This window comes from Falco punctatus (assembly GCF_963210335.1).
Source record: "Falco punctatus genome assembly, chromosome: 5".
In the NCBI taxonomy this organism is placed as follows: Eukaryota; Metazoa; Chordata; class Aves; order Falconiformes; family Falconidae; genus Falco; species Falco punctatus.
This window is the reverse complement of record NC_137584.1, coordinates 13,420,053-13,441,082: the sequence shown is the minus strand read 5'-3', so window position 1 is coordinate 13,441,082 and position 21,030 is coordinate 13,420,053. Positions and strand designations below refer to the sequence as shown.

The 21,030-nt window shown below is 40.8% G+C and overlaps 1 protein-coding gene across 5 annotated transcripts in view; it reads left to right on the top strand.

The window, feature by feature from the left end:
- Window positions 1-21,002, top strand: part of COL19A1 (collagen type XIX alpha 1 chain) — a 209,414-nt gene extending 188,412 nt beyond the window's left edge. For 4 of the 5 annotated variants that reach the window (XM_080388821.1, XM_080388820.1, XM_080388823.1 and 1 more), the window contains 5 exons: window positions 1,929-2,099; window positions 3,024-3,090; window positions 5,016-5,171; window positions 11,784-11,861; window positions 12,099-21,002. In XM_080388821.1, the coding sequence (XP_080244947.1) occupies window positions 1,929-2,099; window positions 3,024-3,090; window positions 5,016-5,171; window positions 11,784-11,861; window positions 12,099-12,235 (609 nt within the window). In that variant the 3' untranslated portion in view covers window positions 12,236-21,002. Of the gene's footprint in view, window positions 1-1,928; window positions 2,100-3,023; window positions 3,091-5,015; window positions 5,172-6,010; window positions 6,440-11,783; window positions 11,862-12,098 lie in introns of those variants that run through there. The other variant, XM_080388824.1, reaches the window with a different exon arrangement.
- Window positions 21,003-21,030: the final 28 nt, after the last annotated feature.

Below are 21,030 nucleotides of genomic sequence, written 5' to 3'. Positions count from 1 at the left end.
TTATATGCTGCATATTTAGAGTTTTGCCCGAAGTATTATTGCTGAGAAATTAAAACTGGAAATAGGTGTCTGCAGTATTGGCAGGATAGGTCTTTTAAGAGAAACACGATGAATGTAATCACACTGAGCTTGTTTCCACGTCACACTGACTGCCCTGACTATGTGCTCATGTTAGCAGTTGCACAGATTGTGTTGGGTTTACATGGCACAAGGTTTTGGCAATGGGGGCTGCAGGGGTGGCCTCTGTGAAGATGTACCAGGAGCTACCCCCATGTCGGAGGGAGCCAATTCCAGCCAGCTCCAAGGTGTACCTGCTGCTGGCCAGAGCTAAGCCTATGAGTGACAATGTACTGCCTGTGTGATAGAAAGGGTAAAAAATGCTGTGTAACTGTGTAGCTGGGAGAGGGGAGTGAGAAAACTCGAGGAAAACAGCTCTGCAGACACAAAAGTCAGTGAAGGAGGGGAGAAGGTGCTTCAGGCACCAGAGCAGAGATTCTCCTGCAGCCTGTGGAGAAGACTGTGGTGAGGCAGGCTGTCCCCTACAGCCCGTGGAAGACCATGGTGGAGCAGATATCTGCCTGCAGCTTGTGGAGGACCCCACGCTGGAGCAGGTGGATGTGCCCTGAAGGAAGCTGCAGCCCATGGAGAGCCCACACTGGAGCAGGCTCCTGGCAGGACCTCCAGCCCATGGAGAGAAGCCCACATGGGAGCAGGTTTTTAGGCAGGATCTGTGTCCCATGGGAGACCCACACTGGAGCAGTCCATTCCTAAACTGCAGCCCATGGGAAGTTTTTAGTTTCAGCTAATGCAATAAAACATCACAAGTTACAGCGGTCTTCGTAGTGAAGCTTAGTTATCGCCAGTAATAAACTCTACCTCACTGAAAATCATACAGATTGGAGGACAGATAGATGATAAAAATGTGATACAACATCCTGCTTGCATCCTTACCTGTCTTTCTTTCTTTTTCAATATTTATATGTCATGTAAATATGACTTAGGAATATAACTACGCTTCTATTGCTTTATCAGTTAATGACGTTTCAGATCTAAATAGAGTTTACCAGCACTTGCTGTAAATTAAGAATGCAATTAATTCCATTGGTTCACCCTTCATAAATTTGATTCTGGATTCGTCTAGTAATGATGCAGTCATCTCTTGGTGGTGGTTCCTGCTTATGGTGGAGCCTAACATTAGCTTTAGTGGTGCAGCAAGGGCAGTCAGTGACCCTTAAGAACTGCCAGCTGTTCGTTAACAATCCGAGTGTGTGACTTGTGGCACTCTGCTCCACAGCTGTAGTTCAGTGAACTAATAGCTGTTACATTAAGTCACTCTAAAAGATTTAATTCCTCACAAATAAAACATGTAATTTCAATGTCATCTCGGCCACAATTGAAGCTGTTGCTGGCCATTGACCTTTAATTTATTTTGTTTGCAAGAAATTCACTCATTATAAATGGATTTGTCTTATCTTTTGTTTCTTTGATTAACTGAAATTTTGTGTAAATGCAGAAATAAAATATTAGGCTTCTAGGGAAAGTGACAGGAAAAAAAAAGCCTGATGGCTTGTGCCTGGTGGAATTTGAGCACCTAAATTCTACCTATGCCTTAATTTGACATTTCTAGGTCCTTGTATAAAGGCTATAAGCTTTCTGCACCCAAGTTCTGTCCTTGAAAAATGGGTTACAAAGCCAAGCTATTTTTTTTCTTTTTTGTCATTCATTTCGATATTAAAAGTGTAAGAAGACAAAACATTACTTGCTGTGTTTTCAGAGACAAGGGTTAGCCTGTAAAATCAGCTTCCCAGCATGACTCATAAAATCTGTTTCTGAACAGGGAAGAATTTTCACTTTAGCATTCTTGGGTGACTTTTCCTTGTTTGTTAGAGTGTGTGTAACAGTTTTCTTTCTGCTTTTATTTTACATAGGGAGATCAGGGTATTCCAGGGGACAAAGGTCCACAAGGCGAACGAGGGAAACCTGGTCCATCAGGAGAAAAGGGGGATATGGGTCCTACTGGGCCACCAGGAGACAGAGGCTATCCAGGATCACCAGGTCATCAAGGTCCCCCAGGTTCACCAGGCCCCCCAGGATTTCCAGTAAGTAAATACAAGTTTCCCTTGGTTGCTTGTGAACTCAGATGACAGGGAGGTGACATGTGCCAAGTGGTGGAAATTCAACAGAGCAATACCACAGTGTCAGAAAAACTACGATATCTCAGAGATAATGTAAGTGTTTAGTTAAGAGGTGGAAAAAAATATACCCAGGTGGTCAAGCAGTTGGTTTTGGTGGTTTTTTTAAACATGTACTATGGATAAACTTTAATTACTTATTTCTTTAGCTCCTGACAAATCAATGTGGCTACTCAGTACCATTAAATTTCAAGTTGTTTCGTAAGCTTAAGAGCTGAAGTGTAAGTCTTGGCAACTGAGAAAGCAAAGGAGGCAGATTACGTGATTCTCAGTAAAAGTGAAATCAGTGTTTAAAAAGACAATGAAATGCTGCCTGTCAGTTGTGGGTATCTTGGTTTGTCTCCATGTGCACACCAGCACCCATCCATGTAATGGGTTCTTTTTACCTTCATTCAGATGGGGTAAAGCTCTAAAAAACTTTTCCAGTTACTGGTCCTGTGATGCAGTTCTCGTTAGTCAGCTGTGCTTCGAAGCAGTTAGAAGGGATGAGAAGTTGGCAAATGCTATGCAGAGGGCGAGTAAAGGCTAATGGTATCACTGGACATCCTTACAGCCTTAAGCAAATTGATTTCTATAGCATGCTGATCCTCTTGACGGTTGGGCGTACCTCTTCCACTTCATGGTGTTAGTGGCCTTTATAATATTGTAACATATTTGCAAAGTGGTCTTTTCAGTTAAGGAAATAACACAAATATATTAAAATATTTAATTTTTGGTGAAAGCTTTACATTTTTCATGCTAATTTCAGCAATATTTTTATTTTTGTAGCATCATAAAGTGCCCTCTGTATTTTGTTCTGATATATATGTCACCTTTCTTTTTCCTCATCAGGCTGATACAGTTCCACTTGAAGAAATAAAAAAATATATCAGACAAGAGGTTCTTAAGGTTTTTGAAGGTAAGAAAATGAGGTATTACAAATAAATGTAAATCTTAAATTCTGTGCTAAATGTTTTACACTCCTACAGCCTTTATATATATTTCTTTACATGTCGTCTAACATATTGGACTTAGCAGCTGCCTTGTTGCTGTAGCTATGTTTAACTGTTATTTAACAGTTATAGTTAATTGTTGTTATACTTATGTTCAAACAATTACAAATTATAGCATCAGTTAATGGGTATTTCCTTATGTAAAATATTAGCATTAAAAGGTAGCTTGCACCAAATCGTAATAGCAAACATATGTATGTAACATTGTAAATACATGTGTCAAATTATTGCAGATACATATGTATCTACAATGTATCATTAAAACATTAAAAAAGTATTAAGGAGAGACAACAGAGATCTAATTAATTTGGCCATTTAGTGGATGACTATCTAAATGAGAGAAAGACTTGACAACTCTGTCGTGCAGGTCTAAACTGCTGTGCATTTTAAGCAAACATCCCTGCTGAGCGCCAGAGCTCCCTTTCAGACCACCATCTTCTGGCAGTTTTAGGCAAGTGCCAGATTCAGCCGAGGCCTTTGTATTATGTGAGCTTTCTTAGGTGTGTCCTTACTCTGAAAAGGAAATATTTTTCTTCCCCAACGTTTTCTTAGTCAGGGTTGAAAAGCTGTGACTCAGGTCGGTGTCTGAAACAAGCTTCTGCTCAAACACCTCTTAACAGTAGCTTCTCTTCCTTTGCAAAGTGCATTTTTTATGTCTGCAATATGCTTAGCTCTTTTGTCATTAATATTTGTGGATACAAAACCTCTTGTCTTTTAGGGATAAAAGAAATCACATAAAGCTTGGGATTTTTTTTAAACTGGTCAGGCACATTTTCATTTTATACGGCTATCATTCTGTGTATTTTCACCCTTCCCCAGACTGCTACCCCTCGGGAATTCAATCTGCTATGTATTTCAAGAGCAGTTTGTTGGCTCAAGTTACCTCCTTTTCCCATTCAAATGGAATGGTAACAAGTATTTAGTCTGTTCATAAAAAGAAAGTATTAAAGGTGTCCTGCCTACATGGTATATTAGGCTTTGTCTTTATAGCTATTCCATTTTCTACATGTCACTAGTGTTCCCACAGATCTATTTTTGGCTTTGTTTTGCTGTGCCTATTTTCTATCACCTTGCTTATTTTTTGTTTGATGCCCGCTCCTCTTTACTCTGAATCTTTTCTTAAATCTTAAAACTCCGCCACAGTAAATACCTGCTAAAATGTGGAATGCTTCATTAAGTTTTTTAATCCGGTATAAATGAGACTGACTCAAGGTTATCACCTATTTTGTCTACCTCTAAGGAACACTGAAATGTTAACAAGTGTACTTTATTCCACCAGCATGAACGATTCATGCTGAAATCTCTGCAATTAGTAATTTTTACTGCCCACTTACAGGTTTTCTCACAACTGTTTTCAGGGTTTCAGTATTCCAAGAACTGTTCACGGTATTTAAGCTCTACTTTGCAACTTAATATGAGTTACAAACTCATATAATGACTTATAACTCATTAAAATGAATTAATATGAGTTACAAACATATAAGGTAGCACTTCATAGGAGTGTTAAGTACTAATTATTCTATGTTCATGTATTTTAAGTACTTCCATGAACAGGAGTCAGGAGTCATTTGAAGTATTTGTAAAAGAGAATAGTAACAGAAACTTCAGTACAAACTCGTTCAGATTATTTCAAAAGGTAAATACTGAGTTGGAACTGAGCACCTCAGTACTTGTAGGAATATTTAATACCTTGACGTTTAGAAGAATTAAACACCTTACTTCCAGAAACCTACTTCAGCTAGGGCTTTGGGATTTGTTTATTTTCCTGTATTTTGATAGCAGATTTCTTACCCGCTTTTTCTTCTGTCCTTTGTAAATGTTGTTAATGAAGAAAGGATGGCTCAGTTTGCATCCCAGCTGAAGCTGCCTGCTGCAATGCTTGCCTCCCAAGCTCATGGAAAACCAGGGCCCCCAGGAAAAGACGGGTTACCAGGGCCACCAGGAAAGGATGGTTTGCCAGGGCCCCCAGGAGAACGTGGAATTCAAGGTAGGAATTCCAAAAAATGTTCCCATGAATTGTATCTTGAAATCTTCACACACTTGCTAATGATCATTAAATAAGCCAGGATTTCCTATCTAGCTTCCTAATGATTAACTTTTAAAACTGTACTTATGTTTTTTTCCAGACTAGATCTAAATATTAACCCATAGTAAAGGTGTGGATTTTACCAATTAAAAACTCCTAATGAGTGCATTTTCTTCTAATAAGTGATAAAGTTAATTACTGACAGATACCTAAAGCTGACAGATATCTAGACTACTGTAGCAGTTATTTTTTTTTTCTCCAAAATACGTTAATGAGGAAGAAAAACTGTGCCAGCACTCTAATGTAACTATTTAGGTCCTGTTCCATGTTGAGAGACCCATCTTATTTTAGAAACAAAATTCTATCTCCAAGTCTGAGTGCTCTCAGCTCTGATCCTGAGACAACACAGGGGAGGAAAATCTGAAGGCAAATATTCTTTAAGAAGCAGTGAAAACTGAAATATGACCACGTGAATTCCTCTTACTATGAAGCAATCTGTTTTCACAAACCAGTTTGTGTAATCGGCTTTCCACTGGACCCCAAACAGTAATTTGTGCATTGCAGTATGTTTGGACAGTATAGGACTCTCGTTTTACTCAACTGCCTTTCACTGCAAAATTAGCGTCAAGGGATCCAGGCTCATTGTAGCTGTGCTCTACTGTACAGTCAGCCTCCCAGAGATTAAAAGGAAGAGAACAGAATAAAAGGGAAAAAGAATTTATCAATGAATAATATTTTGTGGGTGGGTAATACATAATTTGCAGTTTATCTGTAGGTAGTTCTTTATTATCTTTTGTTAGTTTGGTCTGCTCTGGAGTCAGAGCAAGTCAGACTGGAATGAAGAACATGAGAGCAAAGCTGAAGATGTGTGGATCCTAAAGCTATGAGAAGAATAAAGACTTACTAATATTGATAAGCGCAAACCCCTGACAGAAGCTTGAAAAATGTGATGAGCTCAGGATGAGAAGAACAAGAATAAAGGATCAAGGAAAACAATAAAAGGCTTAGAATCTTACGACACTGACTTCATCATTACCTAAATATTCAGATCACTGTAAACAGTCAACTTCAACGTCAGTGCCAGATTGTTCAATGATGATGTATTGTGGTGGATAGTTTCAGATGCTTCTGGCAAGCGGAACGTTGTGCTAGGCTTCATTTCCAGCTAGTGAGCATCAATAGTAAAGATGATAGCTATGCTTGAAAAAAAATAAAGCTGCTTTTTCATGCCTTATGCTTAAGTAAAAGTAGTGCCCCGTGTACGCAGGATTTCCGTTTATTTTACTGATATGCTCAATACTCTTTTTTGATTAGTAAAAGGTAAGCTAAGTGAGAGGCATTTACTTCTCTGATACATCAAAAGGTATATGAAATTATACTCCTAAAGAAAGAAAATCAAAAATTTGTCTTGCCTCCTTTGCACAGTCTGAGTAAGAGGTAGTCCCGTGAGAGAAGCACACTTACAAATACTCTTTGTGCCTTTCCCAGTTGTGCCTGTGCGTGTTGTTTTGTGCCAACAGCAAAAAGAAATTCAAATCTCTGAGCAAATCGGATGCTTCCATATGCCAGCTTATTTTCTGCCTTAAAGGATGTAGCACGGAAGACTTCTTGCAGAGGCACGTTACATGCACACGTGGCTGAGACCATCCAAGTAGCATGCTGTGTGCACGTATGCCCAAGTCATAATATGCATTTGATGTTGAATGACAGATGTTCCTTATTGTATTTCTCACTTGGCTGTAGCCCACATTGCCAGCTCCAGGGTTTTGCTGTATGCAGTAACACACATCTGGACTGGCAGAGTAAAATAATCGCTTGTCCCATACAGCCAGTGAAAAGTAGTAGACGTGTTTGGAGAGTGATGAATGGGACCTCTGTGAACACCTCCAGAGCCTGTCTGAGATGCTGCACACTGAGCAGGGAGCCTGCTAGAGCTAGCCAGCAGGAAGGGCAGGTGTCACTGTGTCTGAGGAGGTGCTTAACTTGCAGCTTCACAGGGGTCCCTCCGTATGCCTGGAGTGTGGTACCAGTTGTCCTGGGAACTGATCTCATATGACCTGGCTGGATTCCACAAAAGCCTCCTTCTGCACAGCAAAAATAGTTAGGGATTAGTTCCAGAAGCAGAAAACAAAGATACTAACTTTTGGAAATGTAGGCATGGTCTTCAGAAAGTGTATTTAAGGAATTGCTAGGCTCTTGGGCATAGACTCATCCATTTGTAATGAGTTGTTACCTGCTGGCCTTCAGCAAGGTTGTTCATAGTGCACCTCAGGTACTTCTCAATGGTTCAAGTACAAATCATTTTGATTTTATATTATGGTCTCAAGAAAAATATGTAATGCAAACAAAAAACCCACAAAGAATTGCAACTTGAAGTATGAAATACAAAATATGCAATCGGTATTTAAATAGACCTTATAAAATAGTGATTGGAAGATTTTTATATGTGTGGGCTTTTTTTCATTAAAAAAAATTAACCGATGGCATATGCATCAGCAAGCTGATACTGTGAGGCAGTGTTACCCGTGAAATGTACAGCGTCTGCTTAAGGGGGAGCAGAGAAACTTGTTCACTCTGTATGTGTTTTAAAGGATGCTAACGTCTCATAGAGAAACAGGAGGTTTATTTCAAGACTTTATAGACAAGCTATAGCAATGTACAATACAAATAATCCATTTGTAAACAGCGAGTCAGCTTGTCATACTTTAGAGGATCTAGATCAATTAACTCCACTGACTTAACTGGGTTTTTAAAACTATAATAGTGAATTTCGGTCCATTAGACCAAATGCACCTTAGAATAATCCTGCAATCCAGAGATCCTTTATGTTAATATGACTTTTTTTTTTTCTCAATAGAGAAAAGAAGATTTCATCATAGTTAAACTTCACTGTTTCTATCAAATTAAGGAAACAAGTTTTTTATAGGTCCTCATAACTCGTGGTAGCTCAGGAAAGAAAAATACCATGTGATGAATAGTGAAAGTTCCTTATCTTATTTCTAATCTCTGTTGTAAAATGTGTGTCTCGTATTATAATTATTAATTCATATGGTGGGAGCATGTAAAAACCTTGGCTGACATCAGGAACCCATTATAGGGGATGTTGTCCAGACACACCCACTCTTCTGAAATAGCTAGGCCGGTTTCAAGCATTACCTCCCATAAAACGTTCTTTGCTGTGGAGGATGAGGTTAACCTGTTTTATTTTGATGTGAAACACAGCTACTTACTACCTCTCAGCTGAGAGGGCTGTAGCACACAGAAGGAATTCAGAATATGCACTGGAGGCCAGATGAGAGGTTTTGCTTTGAGCACCTTCCTGTTCTTTTGCAGTTGTTTGTTTTTAATAACACAGAGTATTTGCACAGTAAAGTACAGTGGATACTTTGGTCTCATTGTTCCCTGTCATGGTAATGTGTTTGTGTCATGTTTGTACTAAAGAACCTCAGATTTCTCTAGATAGTTGACATGCTAGTTTCGGGTACTGCATTATCCATGTGGATGGAAGAGGGTCACCGTGGTATAGGTGGAATACCTCTTGGAGCAGTTCAAATGAGAGAACGTTTTACCTCCAAGTTGTATCATTTCCAAGCAGAGCTGAGGATGTTGCGGTAGCGATGCTCCTGACCATGGTGTTTGTGGAGGGCACCAAACCAAGAGCTGTATTGGAGCTGTCACCACTCATCTATGAATAGAAGAAAGCTGATCTGATTGAACACACACTTGTACATACAGCTACCAGGTGCTTACTGTACTACCCATGTTGGGTACATGTTTACATACCACAACTTCTGGGTTGCAGAAATCACAACAAAACTTCTGGAATCTGAGTGAAAGGCTTTGCTAAAGCAGTTGCCTTTCGAATTAAACATCCAGGAATTTCTTACTGGAATTGTAAGCCTACCAGTAAAAAAAGACAGGATCTTATATGTGCCTTTATGTTAAAAACAAGAAATCAAAATCCAATTTCTGTATATGGTAATATTTTCCTTTAACTTTGTATAAGTTTGTCACTTTAAGCTCAGAGAGAAGGTGATGATATTCTCTAGAAGTGTAATCATGGCCCTTCTGCTGAGCAAAATATACCTCATTAAAAATCAGATGTTTTCCTGCCAGAATTACACATTAAATTGTTTGGATTGTTTACATATAGGCCTGTTTACTAATATGCTTACACCCTGTTAAATAAAGTCTCATTTTTAGAAAAGATATCTGGGGATTTTTGTTTTAAACTTCAGTGTCAACAGAACTCACCTGCCACCGTGTACAAACATATGTATTCAAATACAGCCAATAATGGTTTACACTAGCCTGGATCCTGTATTTGCATTGGCAGGCTGCTCTTCATCCTATTGTGGGATTATTTTTTTTTCCTTATTGTCTTGAATTCCAGCAATGTTTACAGAACCTTTCAGTCTATCTCGGTCCTTTTTCATTTATGATATCTTAGATACCTACAGGAATCGTTAACATGGAGATTATAAATGTGATGTATCGTAAATGTGATTTCTCTCTTTTCCCCATAGCAAAAGAAATGCAAAGCAAATTATTAGTGGCAGCACTGCTTCGTAAAATTACAATTAACTGGGTTTGTAGTGAGAAATGTACTGTAACAATCTATTGTAAATTAAGAAACATAGAGAATATATATAATAAACAGGAAATGTAATAGATTCTGTGGTTGTATGATTGAGCTTCTCAAACAGTAGCAACTACTATGTGTTACACAAGATTTTCAGAGCAAAACAACTTGATGTAGTTATGCATACTACTATGGTCATTAAAGAGCAAAAACAAGAATCACAATTGAATGCAAGCACCTGCATATTCCCTTTTCTGAGTCTTTATAGCTTGTGTGCATATATACCTTGTACAATTCTGCTTAACACAACTCAGTGACCAGAATGCATGATTAATATTAAGTTTGTTTCTCTGTGAGCTTTTAAACAGTTGATTTCCTTTTGTTATGCATGTCACTCTGCATGCATTTTCTAATGGTTTTGCCTCACTGTAATTTCCTTGTCAGGATGCTGAGAGAAGAGCGAGGTAATTGACGCTCTGTTTTGAAACCTAGAATGATTGCAACAGATAATAGACTTTCTGCGGAAGTGTGTAATGAGCTTGTGTTTAATGGAAAGCTTGGATACTCTGTGTACCGTTCCCACTGCATTGTGTCTGTCATAACAACCCTGAATCGGTACCCACAGCACTTAGAATAGTTTCCTTCTGGATGGTCCTGTGAAGTACTAGTGTTGCCATAGACCGCAGTACACTGACAGGGCAACCTTTGCCGTCCATCTGCCAGTGCCCATTAATCTTCATGAGACATCAAGTGGGTTGATACCACTATACTGACTGGTCAGCTGTGACTCTTCTTTTTTAATTCAAATTAAGTTACAGCTCGTCACAAGAGGTAGTTTGTTGGATGGCATATGCAACACTGGCAATATACTGGTCCCTGAAGCAGAGCAAATTTAATTCCAAATGTGACCAGAAGCTGTCAAATTAATCTTCAAGATACATCACCTTACGTGCCAACATCTGAGGTGTTGGGGAGGTGAGAGGGTTTCCTTATAATCCCTTTTAAAGTAAGGGATTGTGACAAGTGTCATACTTGTTCGTTTGAAAATGTCTCCAGCCCCTGTCTTACATAAATGACATGGTCTAAGCAGAGAAGGTACATTTGTAGATGGATTCTTAACTTGAAATATTAAGCAAAATATTATATGGGTAGGCACGAGTCCTCTGCCCTAAAGCTCTACAGCAGCCAGAGTGTTTCCAACTAATGAAAATTTTTACAAACAGTTTAAGGAAAAAGACATAGGGGTTGGACATGAGATGCAGCACCTGAGAAGATGGAAGCTATTTAGATAAATACAAAGCTATGGCCTGTCAAGAAAACAGACTCAAACATTCAAAGTATAATTAGTAATCCCAGCTCATTAACAATATACAGCCACTTGGGTCGAAGTTAGGTGGTGCATGCTAGAACCCAAAATCTGCGTAGTCTCTAAAGATGCCTCATTCCACGTGGTGCTGGAGGGGGAGTGGGTCTTCTCTCACGTACAGGGGAATATCTGGGCATACAACTACTGGTTTATAGTCTCAAAAGTGCAGACATAAAAACATACGTAGAGCGGAGAGGGCAAAGCCTTGCGCAGTTTGTGGGCTGTTAGAGGAGGGCTGGTCAGAAGCCAGATGGCCTTTCAGTTGGTGCGGCACATCACTTCGTTGAACAGGTAACGCTGGTGCAGAACACACATTTGGTTCTTTTCTAGAGGAACTTCAGGAAGGTAACTTAAAATCTCAGGTAAAGGTCCAACTAGTGTATGAACACAGTGAGAGTCCTCTGGCAGAGGATGCAATGGTTACTGCTAGGAATGCTCGTATTTTCCAGAATAAACTTATAAACTTAAGAGCTGTCTCAGTAAAAAATACCAGTCTCAGAAAAAGAATTGAGCATGTGTTTTCCTAATTACATTTGTCTTGATAATTTGCAGTCCACAAGATGCACCGAAGATCACTGTTTATAATAAGAGGGCACTCTTATTTTTATGTCTTTATTCTGTGTAGGTTACAGAGGACAGAAAGGGGAGAGAGGCGAGCCTGGAATTGGACTGCCTGGTAACCCTGGACCACCCGGCCCTGCAGGTACAATTCTTCGGTTTTATTTCTGCTGTTGTCATTTATGAACTAACAGGTCTTTCTCCTGGTTTGCACGCCGGTTTTACACCCGTGCCTTTCCTCCTGGGCTTGGTTGTAGCATGAGGTCAGACCCACCTGCCTTCTCACAGATGAGCTGGTGCGCAGCTGACTGTCAGCGATGAAACGCGGGGCACTGCACACGCTCTGGCGAGGGCTCTGCTAATTCTGACTTTGTTTTACCAGCTGCTGGCCTGCCGGGCCCCCCAGGAACACCAGGCTCCCCCGGACCGCAGGGGCCACCCGGACCCAACGGGAGGTGCAACCCAGCAGATTGCTATTACCACGTCTCACAGACTCGGTCACACGCCAGCAGGAAATAAAACCCTCTGCCCCAGACACTTGGGTTCACAGTCACTTTTCACTCCTCTCAACAAGTTAATTTAACCTTTGAAATACTTGGTGCATTTTTCTTTCCCTCGACACTGCATGGTATATAGATAATTTATAAGGCATGGAACTGAGCCTTTCTCTGTTATTTGCAGTGTCGTAATTATGAAATGATGACATATATTTTCCAGAGTGCATTCCATGTGTTAAGTTTCTCATATTTATTTTGCTTAGAGGAGAAAATAGGCCCAAATAATTTTCATAAGCTTCTTTCTTCAAACAAAATATTTTATTATAACTTAAGACAGTTTCTATGCCTCGGTATGTAAGCTGGCTTTATTTTTCTTGCTGGTGGTGAAGTTTAAATGGAAAAAATGAAATGTGTTTCTGAAGTTTTTAAGCATACCTGTTCATGGCGAATGCAGGATGTGAGCTGGAGCACTGGGAACTCTGTTTAGACTAAACGTTCACGTCCCTGGAGGAGGCTCCAGCACACCACCTGAGCCGGGTCTGTGTCACGCATCACGAACGCTACCCACCATTTCAGTCACTTCCTACATGTCAAAGAAGGAAACGAAGAAGCATTTATGAGCTCTCTAATCTCATCCAACATTTAGCTTCAGACTGACTGGAAAAATCACCAGCAGCCCTGAGAAGCATCTCTGCTGACTGGACGTTGTCCCTACTAAGGGTTTGTATGTTCGTTTAGTCATGGTTACATATACTCCAGATATTAAACTGCTAGGAGGTGGTGTTGATGTTCCCAGCTGAGAACTGGCTCTAACTGTTACGTGGCTGGCTCTAACCATTACATGGACTTAGTAAATGTGGTATCGTTGCCTGTAACCAAGCTACTCTGCCATTACGTCTGCTTAGAGCAAAGATGACCCCTTGCTTTAAAGCAGAGGGTTGTGGGCACACAGTGAGACAGTCAAAGAAGGAACTTCACAAGCCTCTAATCTTACTGATGGCACAGTTTTCCTCTTCCTGCTGCAATAATCATGTGCCAAAATAAGCTTGAGAAGAACATGGAAACAGTAGAAAGCTGAACTCACAGGTCCTAATAACTGGTTGCAAAAAAATGACTTGAGTTCAAGAGAAATTCAGAAAAAAATGCAGTCTTCCTTGGAAAGATGCACTACAGAGAGCACGACTGCATGCGTGCGGTTTGCAGATATTCGGTAAATCTCACAGAACCAGACACTGTCAGTGAAGAACAAACAAACTGTAAATCCTGTAGAGCTCAAAGGGTTGAGCAAAAGACAAGATGGAGAAAATCGATCACACACAGGCTGATTCTGAAAAGGAGGGAGGAGGGCTGGCCAAAGTTTCACTCCTGGTTATTGGGAAGCAGTTGATTCTAGATTAGTTCTACAGAATTTGCTACAGCGCAATAGGAAGCGAAGGTGCTATCGAAAGAACATGGACAGCTGTAACCCACAACCTCAAAATGAACCTGTATTACAAAAGCGCTGCCGAGGGCTCTTGCCCTGTCGTTTGGAAGCCAGTCGTCCTCTCGTCAGGCAGGGAAGTGGTTTTGGTGACTTCGTGCCCGAGCAGTACGGAGCCGCCAGGGGAGCGTACCCAGACTGGAACGCTGGGGTTCCAGAGAAGCTGTTGAGGGACATGAATCTGCTGAATTCTGGGCTTTGCTTAAAAAAATGACTGGGGGGAGTCTTAAAAAAAGAGAAGAAACACATTGGCATTTGTTCTGAATAGAGTTGCTAGCACTCGCGCCTGGACCTGAGGAGCAAGATGATGGGTGCAAGAGGTGACAGAGCTAGCCCAGGCAGCGGGGAGGGCGGGCAAGCCTCCAGGCACGCTGTGGAAAGGGAAAGCACACCCACCTCACATGGTGATCAGGTGTTCGGAGGGATGGCGGCGCTTGCCACACGAAAGATGTTTAAATGTTAAAAAAAGATATTAAACACAGGGGTCTGAGGTTGAGAGTAAACAGGGACAGGAGAGGGCAGCAGGAAGGAGGACAGCAGAAAACGTGTTGTACCGTGAAGCCATCTCCTGAAGGGAATGTGCAAGCTGTAACGCGCACTGCGGCTGGGGCCCCTTGGCGGGGTCAGGGTGCTTTGTCCATCCCTCGTGAGGATGGGGACGGAGAGCTCCAAGCCCACAGGTGAAGCGCAGTCCTCATGCCTCATTTTCTGCTCACCCTTCGCTGTCCCTGGGGAGGCAATGACTGCCCCTTCCCTAGGCCAGCACATTCTGCGGGTGGTGGGCACCCATCCCGCTGGGGCAAACGTGCCTTTGGAGCAAGTGGTCCTGCCCGTGCTTAGCTCAAAGCACGCCGCTCTCGCTCCAGATCTCCTGTGCCCTTGCGGCACGTCGCGATGTGCTGTGTGACAGTGATCACCTTCGGATCTGGCCCTCAGGTGTGCGGTGCCACGGCTGGGCCAACGCTGGGAACGGGTGAGGCGGCTCGAAAGCGACTTGTCTGTCCTGGGGCACCTGCCGCTGGCTGGGCCACGGTCTGCCAGCCTGGCAAGGCAAGGCAGGGGCCCTGCACCAGCGTGTACATCGGTGTCTGTACGCCGGCAGGGGAGCAGGCCCCGTACTCTTTTCCATTCAGTCAAATGAACTGCTGGTCAGGTATCTTGCATGAACATTTTTTCATCGATTTCTTTTTACTTCTCTAGTAATTCCAATATATGTAAAAATCTATAAACTTTTTTTTTCTTTTTTTTTTTTTTTTACTTCATAAGTTAATTTTAAACTTCGTTTTCTGTGATAATATCAAAAAGGGTGCTGTCTTGTAAAGGAGTATCCACGTGACAGAAGTTTCGACGCGGCCCCGTCCTGGAAGGCTGTGCATGGGCTGTTGCGCCGCGTCAGTGGTATGTGTATATTTTGGGGCTTTTAGCTAGCTGGAACCGAGTGTCTGTTACTTGCCAGATGCCGTTGCTGTATGTTAATTTACTTGAACTTGTTAGAAAGCAGAACACTTTTTATATTTGAAGAAGTTTTATTTTTTCAGCTATGTTTCCTACAGATGCCTTTTTCTTTTTATAGGCTCAAATCTAAAGGTCTTTTTAAAATGTGTTTGAACACTTTCAATTGATTTGCAGGTAACTTTGGTAATTATCTTGTTGCATTATTTTTTATTTTGCTAAAAGCCCGCTTTAATTTTCTCACATGAGAAAACAGGTATTTTTTTTCATATGGGCTATCTCGATACCTTTTTAAAGATGCCGTGTTCTTCACTGGGATGGAACAGCATTAATCTCAGCTTACATTTACCATTTACTTCACACTGGTTTTCTCCTACTCTATATTTTTACAATTGAAAGCAAAATGTAGCTGGAAACATGCTTCTGCATGGTTTTCCTATTTGCCTCCTGAAATTTCTTTATGGTTTCAGACTGATGTTGTCTTAGTTGTTGGGAGGAGGAGGGCACAGGGGTGCTAGTCTGTTTTGCAATTTGCTTTATCAGTTTTGTATCTGTTTTGAACAGTCTGTGGTGCAGTAAACATTGCAAGGAATTAAACAAGGAGGTTTCTTTTTTCCAGTTGCATAAGGTCTTTTTCTGATTTGGGAATGTTTACATACAACAGGGCTTGGAACTGAAATATCTTCGACAAAGTGTTTTAAATGTTTCTTAAAAGCTCTCTAAACTTTGTTCTAGTTCAGGATCAGACTATTATATTTAATGGCGAGATTGCTTTATCAGCTATTAAGGATGTGTTGGGATTTTCTTCAAATAGTTACGTACAGAACTACTCAGTTTGTCTAAAGTAATAAACTTGTAAGAGGGAAACGTTTCTGATGCTGCAGCGTACCTCCTTTTGTCCACACGGTGGGGTTCAAAACATCTTTTCAGTACAAAGGTTAAAGCCCAGGCTTAAATTTGTAAGAAATGACCCGGTGCTGTGTAGACTCACAGCAGTGTCTCTGATTTTGTTGTTGAGCCCGATGGTTTTGGTTTGGTTTTGTTTTTACTGAAATCCATTTAGTTTCGCATGGTAGTATTTGCAGAAATACTGCTTTTCCTGGGTAATTATTTTCAGGTGATATTGATTAGATTTTGTTTGTGATTTTTATATACACATTACAGAAGAACATGCAGTAGTGGGACATCCCGCTTTTAGGCATCGTTTATGTCCATTGTAGTGATGTTTGTCTCTCGGGGAGCAGGGAGTCTGCTATGGTTAATAAAAATCACAACAGCATACTTTGTATGACCGAGTAGCAGTGCAGCCTAGTAATGTTTTAAGAACCAATAGTTCTGTCTTAAACTGGATTTGGTTTCAGTGCTAGAAGAGCGCTATGATATGAAAACGGGATTGACTGTATCATCCATCCTTCGTGCTTTATGATTGTGGCTTATGACAAATGTTAGATATGCACAGCTTTGTTAAATAAGCATATTTTTTAAATTAATGGATAATCACACAAAATATTTTGGCGCTGCTTGTTTTTCACAAGGGTAAAACACTATTTTTCTTGTCAGCGTACACTCAATTTTTTTTCTTCTTTTTCTGTAATGTTTACATGAAAGTCTTGTAAAAACCCCATGGACTAAACTAGTGTTTTATAAACTTGTTTTCTCCAAATATACTAAGTAAAGCCAGCCCCTAAGCTTACATTTTGCCGATGCAGTAGAACCACTGCTCTAATGTGACATGTTAGAACATGAGAAGTATCTCAGGAATCAAAAAATTTTTGATTTGCGTTTTTTTTATATCGTGTTTTGTTAGATTTTGGATGTGCCAAGACACACAATTTTTCTGTGAAATCTGTAATGCCCACTACAACTAGACTGTACTGGATGGGTGCTTAAATCCATCTCCATGCACTTAAGTGGGTGTAGGCCACAGAGAACAATTTTAACCGTGACCTTGCCTTGGTGGGTGTTTAAGTGGAAAACTCAAGCTTCATGAAACCTTAAAGAAATGTTAATTGCTAACAAATGTTACAGATTCTAGACCAAAATAAGTTCATAGCTGAAAAGCATGTAGTCTACATGTCTTTTAGCAGTTTTATCTCCGAGTCTGCTGTTCTATAAACACAAATGCTTTTAATTATTTACTGCAGTTTCAATGTAAATATATTCTGTCTCCAGTCAGTATATTTGAAGGATTTTCAATGACATACCTTATTTTATTGTTTTCTTTTGTTTCTGAATGATACATAGCTGTCACTGAATGAATCACAGTACGGCTTCTTCAATATATTTTTGGTTTGCAACATTTAAGGTTCGGTTCAATGGAAATGTATTAAGTGGATAGAAAATTGCTTTTTGTGTTTATGAAATAGGATTCCAGAGGGAAATGTTTCACATTCTTTCTGTTTGTGGTGCTGTCAGAGATGACAACCTTTCCTTCCATGTCAAATCATGAGAGGGAGGATGCAATTGCAAATGAGAGAGAGGAGAGGCACAAAGCCCTGGCAGCGAGCCCTGGGGAGTGTTTGGCACCGGGCTGCCATCCTGGGGCGGCTGAATTCGGGGGAAGGCGTTGACCACACCAGCGTCAGGGTTGTGCTTCCTGCAGGCTGGTGAAACTTAGGGCTCTACAGTCTGGAGGGGAGAAAAGAAGTCAAAAACCTTGTCCTTTATATATATATATATATATATATATATATATATATAAAATTTATGGAAGTTATTGTATTCTCTGAATCAGATGCAGGTAACTTTCCCACCTGAATATGAGCTAATCACTTTTATTCAAGAAACTAATTTACTGAACTATTTCACTTCGGGTAACTAGGTATTTTCATTGTTCTCTTGCTGCCTAACTCTCCCAGGAGAAAAAAAAAAGAGAACTCTCATGTCAATGGCATTTTAAAGGTTGTTAGGTGATCACTTGATCATCTTTCTTCAAATTTCATAGTGGCTTCAGCAAGCTTGCTTCATGTATTGTCTAAAGCTGCCACAGTTTTTACTAGTCCCTTTGAATGCATGTGCCACAGGCAAAACAGAATAGTAAAACAATGGTTTGAGGGAAGAGGAATAAAACTGAAGCTGTAACAAATCAGATGGGAGGAACATGGCCTGCAAAACTGAGACCTTTCTGCTTTACCTCTGGCCCATGAGCAGAAGAGATGCAGTGACTGTATTTTAAGTATAAAGGAAGCAGAGGCTACGCGGCCAAATAGTAATACAGTGATGAGCAAGTCAAGCAAACACACTTCACCCAATGATCTGAGCAATTCAAAAACATTTGCAAAAATGCGACGTGTACATGAAGCATTTGTACATGAAGCGCAACTGTCATGCTCTGCTAGGAGGAACCAACACTGCTGTCTCAGAAACTGAGGTTTCTTGTTCACTCGGTCTTTCAGGTAACCTTGAAAGTACCATGTCTTGACACTTTCCCTTTTTGAAGGAAGAAGAAATTAGGTGTAGATTTGTGTTTGGCTCTGGGTAAAATCTAGCGTAACCCTCCCTAGCCTTGCTTTCTTGCCTCATTTAGGACTTCCAAATTGTGCTGTAGAGCTCCTTTGGCTATAAAGACACTTTGGCCTTTGTGAAACATTCACAAGAGGGTTTTTTGGCAGCAGTTCATACTAGATTGCTTGAACCCAGTGATGGCTGTGATGAAAAGCTTATATATAAACTCTCTATAGAGATGTAATGCATAGATGTAGAACATACGTATTTTTCTTACTGCAGTATTCAGCAGCAGTGTTACTAATACTTATTACTAGCCTAGTAGGGAAAGCACTGCAGTCACCATTTTAAAATATCAGATCGGATTGTGTCGCTCAGTGTACTGAGGGTGCTGGGGGAGGTGCTCACCAAGCCGCTCTCCATCATTTATCAGCAGTCCTGGCTACCTGGGGAGGTCCCAGTTGACTGGAAGTTGGCAAATGTGCCACCCGTCTACAAGAAGGACCAGAAGGAAGATCCAGGGAACTACAGGTCTGTCAGCCTGACCTTGGTGCCAGGGCAGGTTATGGAGCAGATCACCTGGAATGTTGTCACATGGCACATCCAAGACAGCCAGGTGACCAGCCCCAGCCAGCAGGGGTTTGTGAGAGGCAGGTCCTGCCTGACTCACCTGATCTCCTTCTATGACAAGGTGACCCACCTAGAGGATGGGAAAGGCTGTTGGTGTTGTCTACCTGGACCTTAGTAAAGCCTTTGACACCATCTCCCACAGCATCCTCCTGGAGAAACTGGTGCTCAAGGCTTGGATGGGTGTGCTCTTTGCTGGGTAAGAAGCTGGCTGGCTGGCCAAGCCCAGAGTGGTGGTGGAGTTACATCCAGATGGCGGCTGGTCACAAGTGGTGTTCCCCAGGGCTCAGTGTGGGGGGCAGCTCTGTTCAGTATCTTTATCAATGAGCTGGTGAAGTCTGGAGCACAAATGTTATGAGGAGCGGCTGAAGGAACTGGGGTCGTTTAGCCTGGAGGAGATTCAAAGGGGTCTTCATTGCTCTCCACAGCTACCTGACAGGAGGCTGTAGGCAGGTGGGTGTCAGTCTCTTCTCCCAGGTAGCAAGCAATAGGGCAAGAGGAAATGGCCTCAAGTTGCGTCGGGGATTTTTAGGTTGGATATTAGGAAAAATCTCTTGACTGAAAGGGCTGTCAACCACTGGAAGAGGCTGCCCAGGGAAAGCCGTCCCTGATAGCTTCCCATGCCCAGTTGAGTCACCTTCCCTGGAGGTATTTAAAAGACGTGTAGATGTGGTGCTTAGGGACATGGTTCAGTGGTGGAGTTGGCAGTGCTAGGTTAACAGTTGGACTCAATGATCTTAAGTCTTTTCCAACCTAAATGATTCTATGAACTGGTTGTCGTTTTGAGGACAGTTATTAAAACATTTTTCTCTTGGTCCTGCCTATGCCTAAGTAACTGAGGAGCTAAAACATGTATTTATCATGGTGCAATTAGGACTCCAGAACTAGGAGTGGTGACAGAGATCCTGATGGGTAAAAGTGATTTTTATTCAAAAATCTTTTCAATAAATAGTCTTTTATTAAAAAAAAATCTTATAGCATTTTATGATGTTGAACCAGAAAGAGATGAGAACAAGATTTACTTGGGACTTCACTGGGATTCCAGGAGCATCTGGTCAGAATGGGCGGCACGCTGCCCGTGGGTTGTGAAGCCTCTCAGTCTCTTTGCTTTGTGCCTTCTAAATATATTTATTTAAACTAGCACTATTTTTTTCTGTATCACCATAGTTGATACACCTTCCTTTTAAATTCATAATCCTGTCTTTATTTTCCAAATCTTCACTTGAATGTGTTGTTACTAAAAATGTCATTCTTAATATTTGTTGGTGTATGGTCTGCACTTCTTCAGATAAAATTTTTTCCACTCTTGCACAAGATTTGGAATTGGTAAATACTTAGATTAACCAATATGTCCCATAATGACTTACAATGAGCCTGAGGATTTCTTCTTCAGTTCTGTATTTTAAATTAAAAGTCTCAAGTCAGCTTGATGGCAGAAGATCTGTCACAATTTAAACTATCCACTTATATAGATTCGGCATTGAATTGACCCTCAGTGTTGAATTTGTTTGATTGTAATAATTCTTATTTGGTTTTTACATATGAATGTTTTCTCTCCTACGTGAGTTCCTTTCCATTGTGAAACTTTATGCATTTTTCAGACTGTATTTGTTAAAGCACTTCACATTTGTATTTGAACGTCGGGGGGGGGGTTGCTTCTTTTGATTCATTACGTTTATGCATTACCTATGGAAAATAATATTTTCATTCTGTTATCAGGGTTTTTTTCTTTTTAACACTTTTACACACTTTATAGTCAAAATAAAAGTTTGCTGGTGAAACTACACTTTGTCATTACCACTAACTTTTTATTT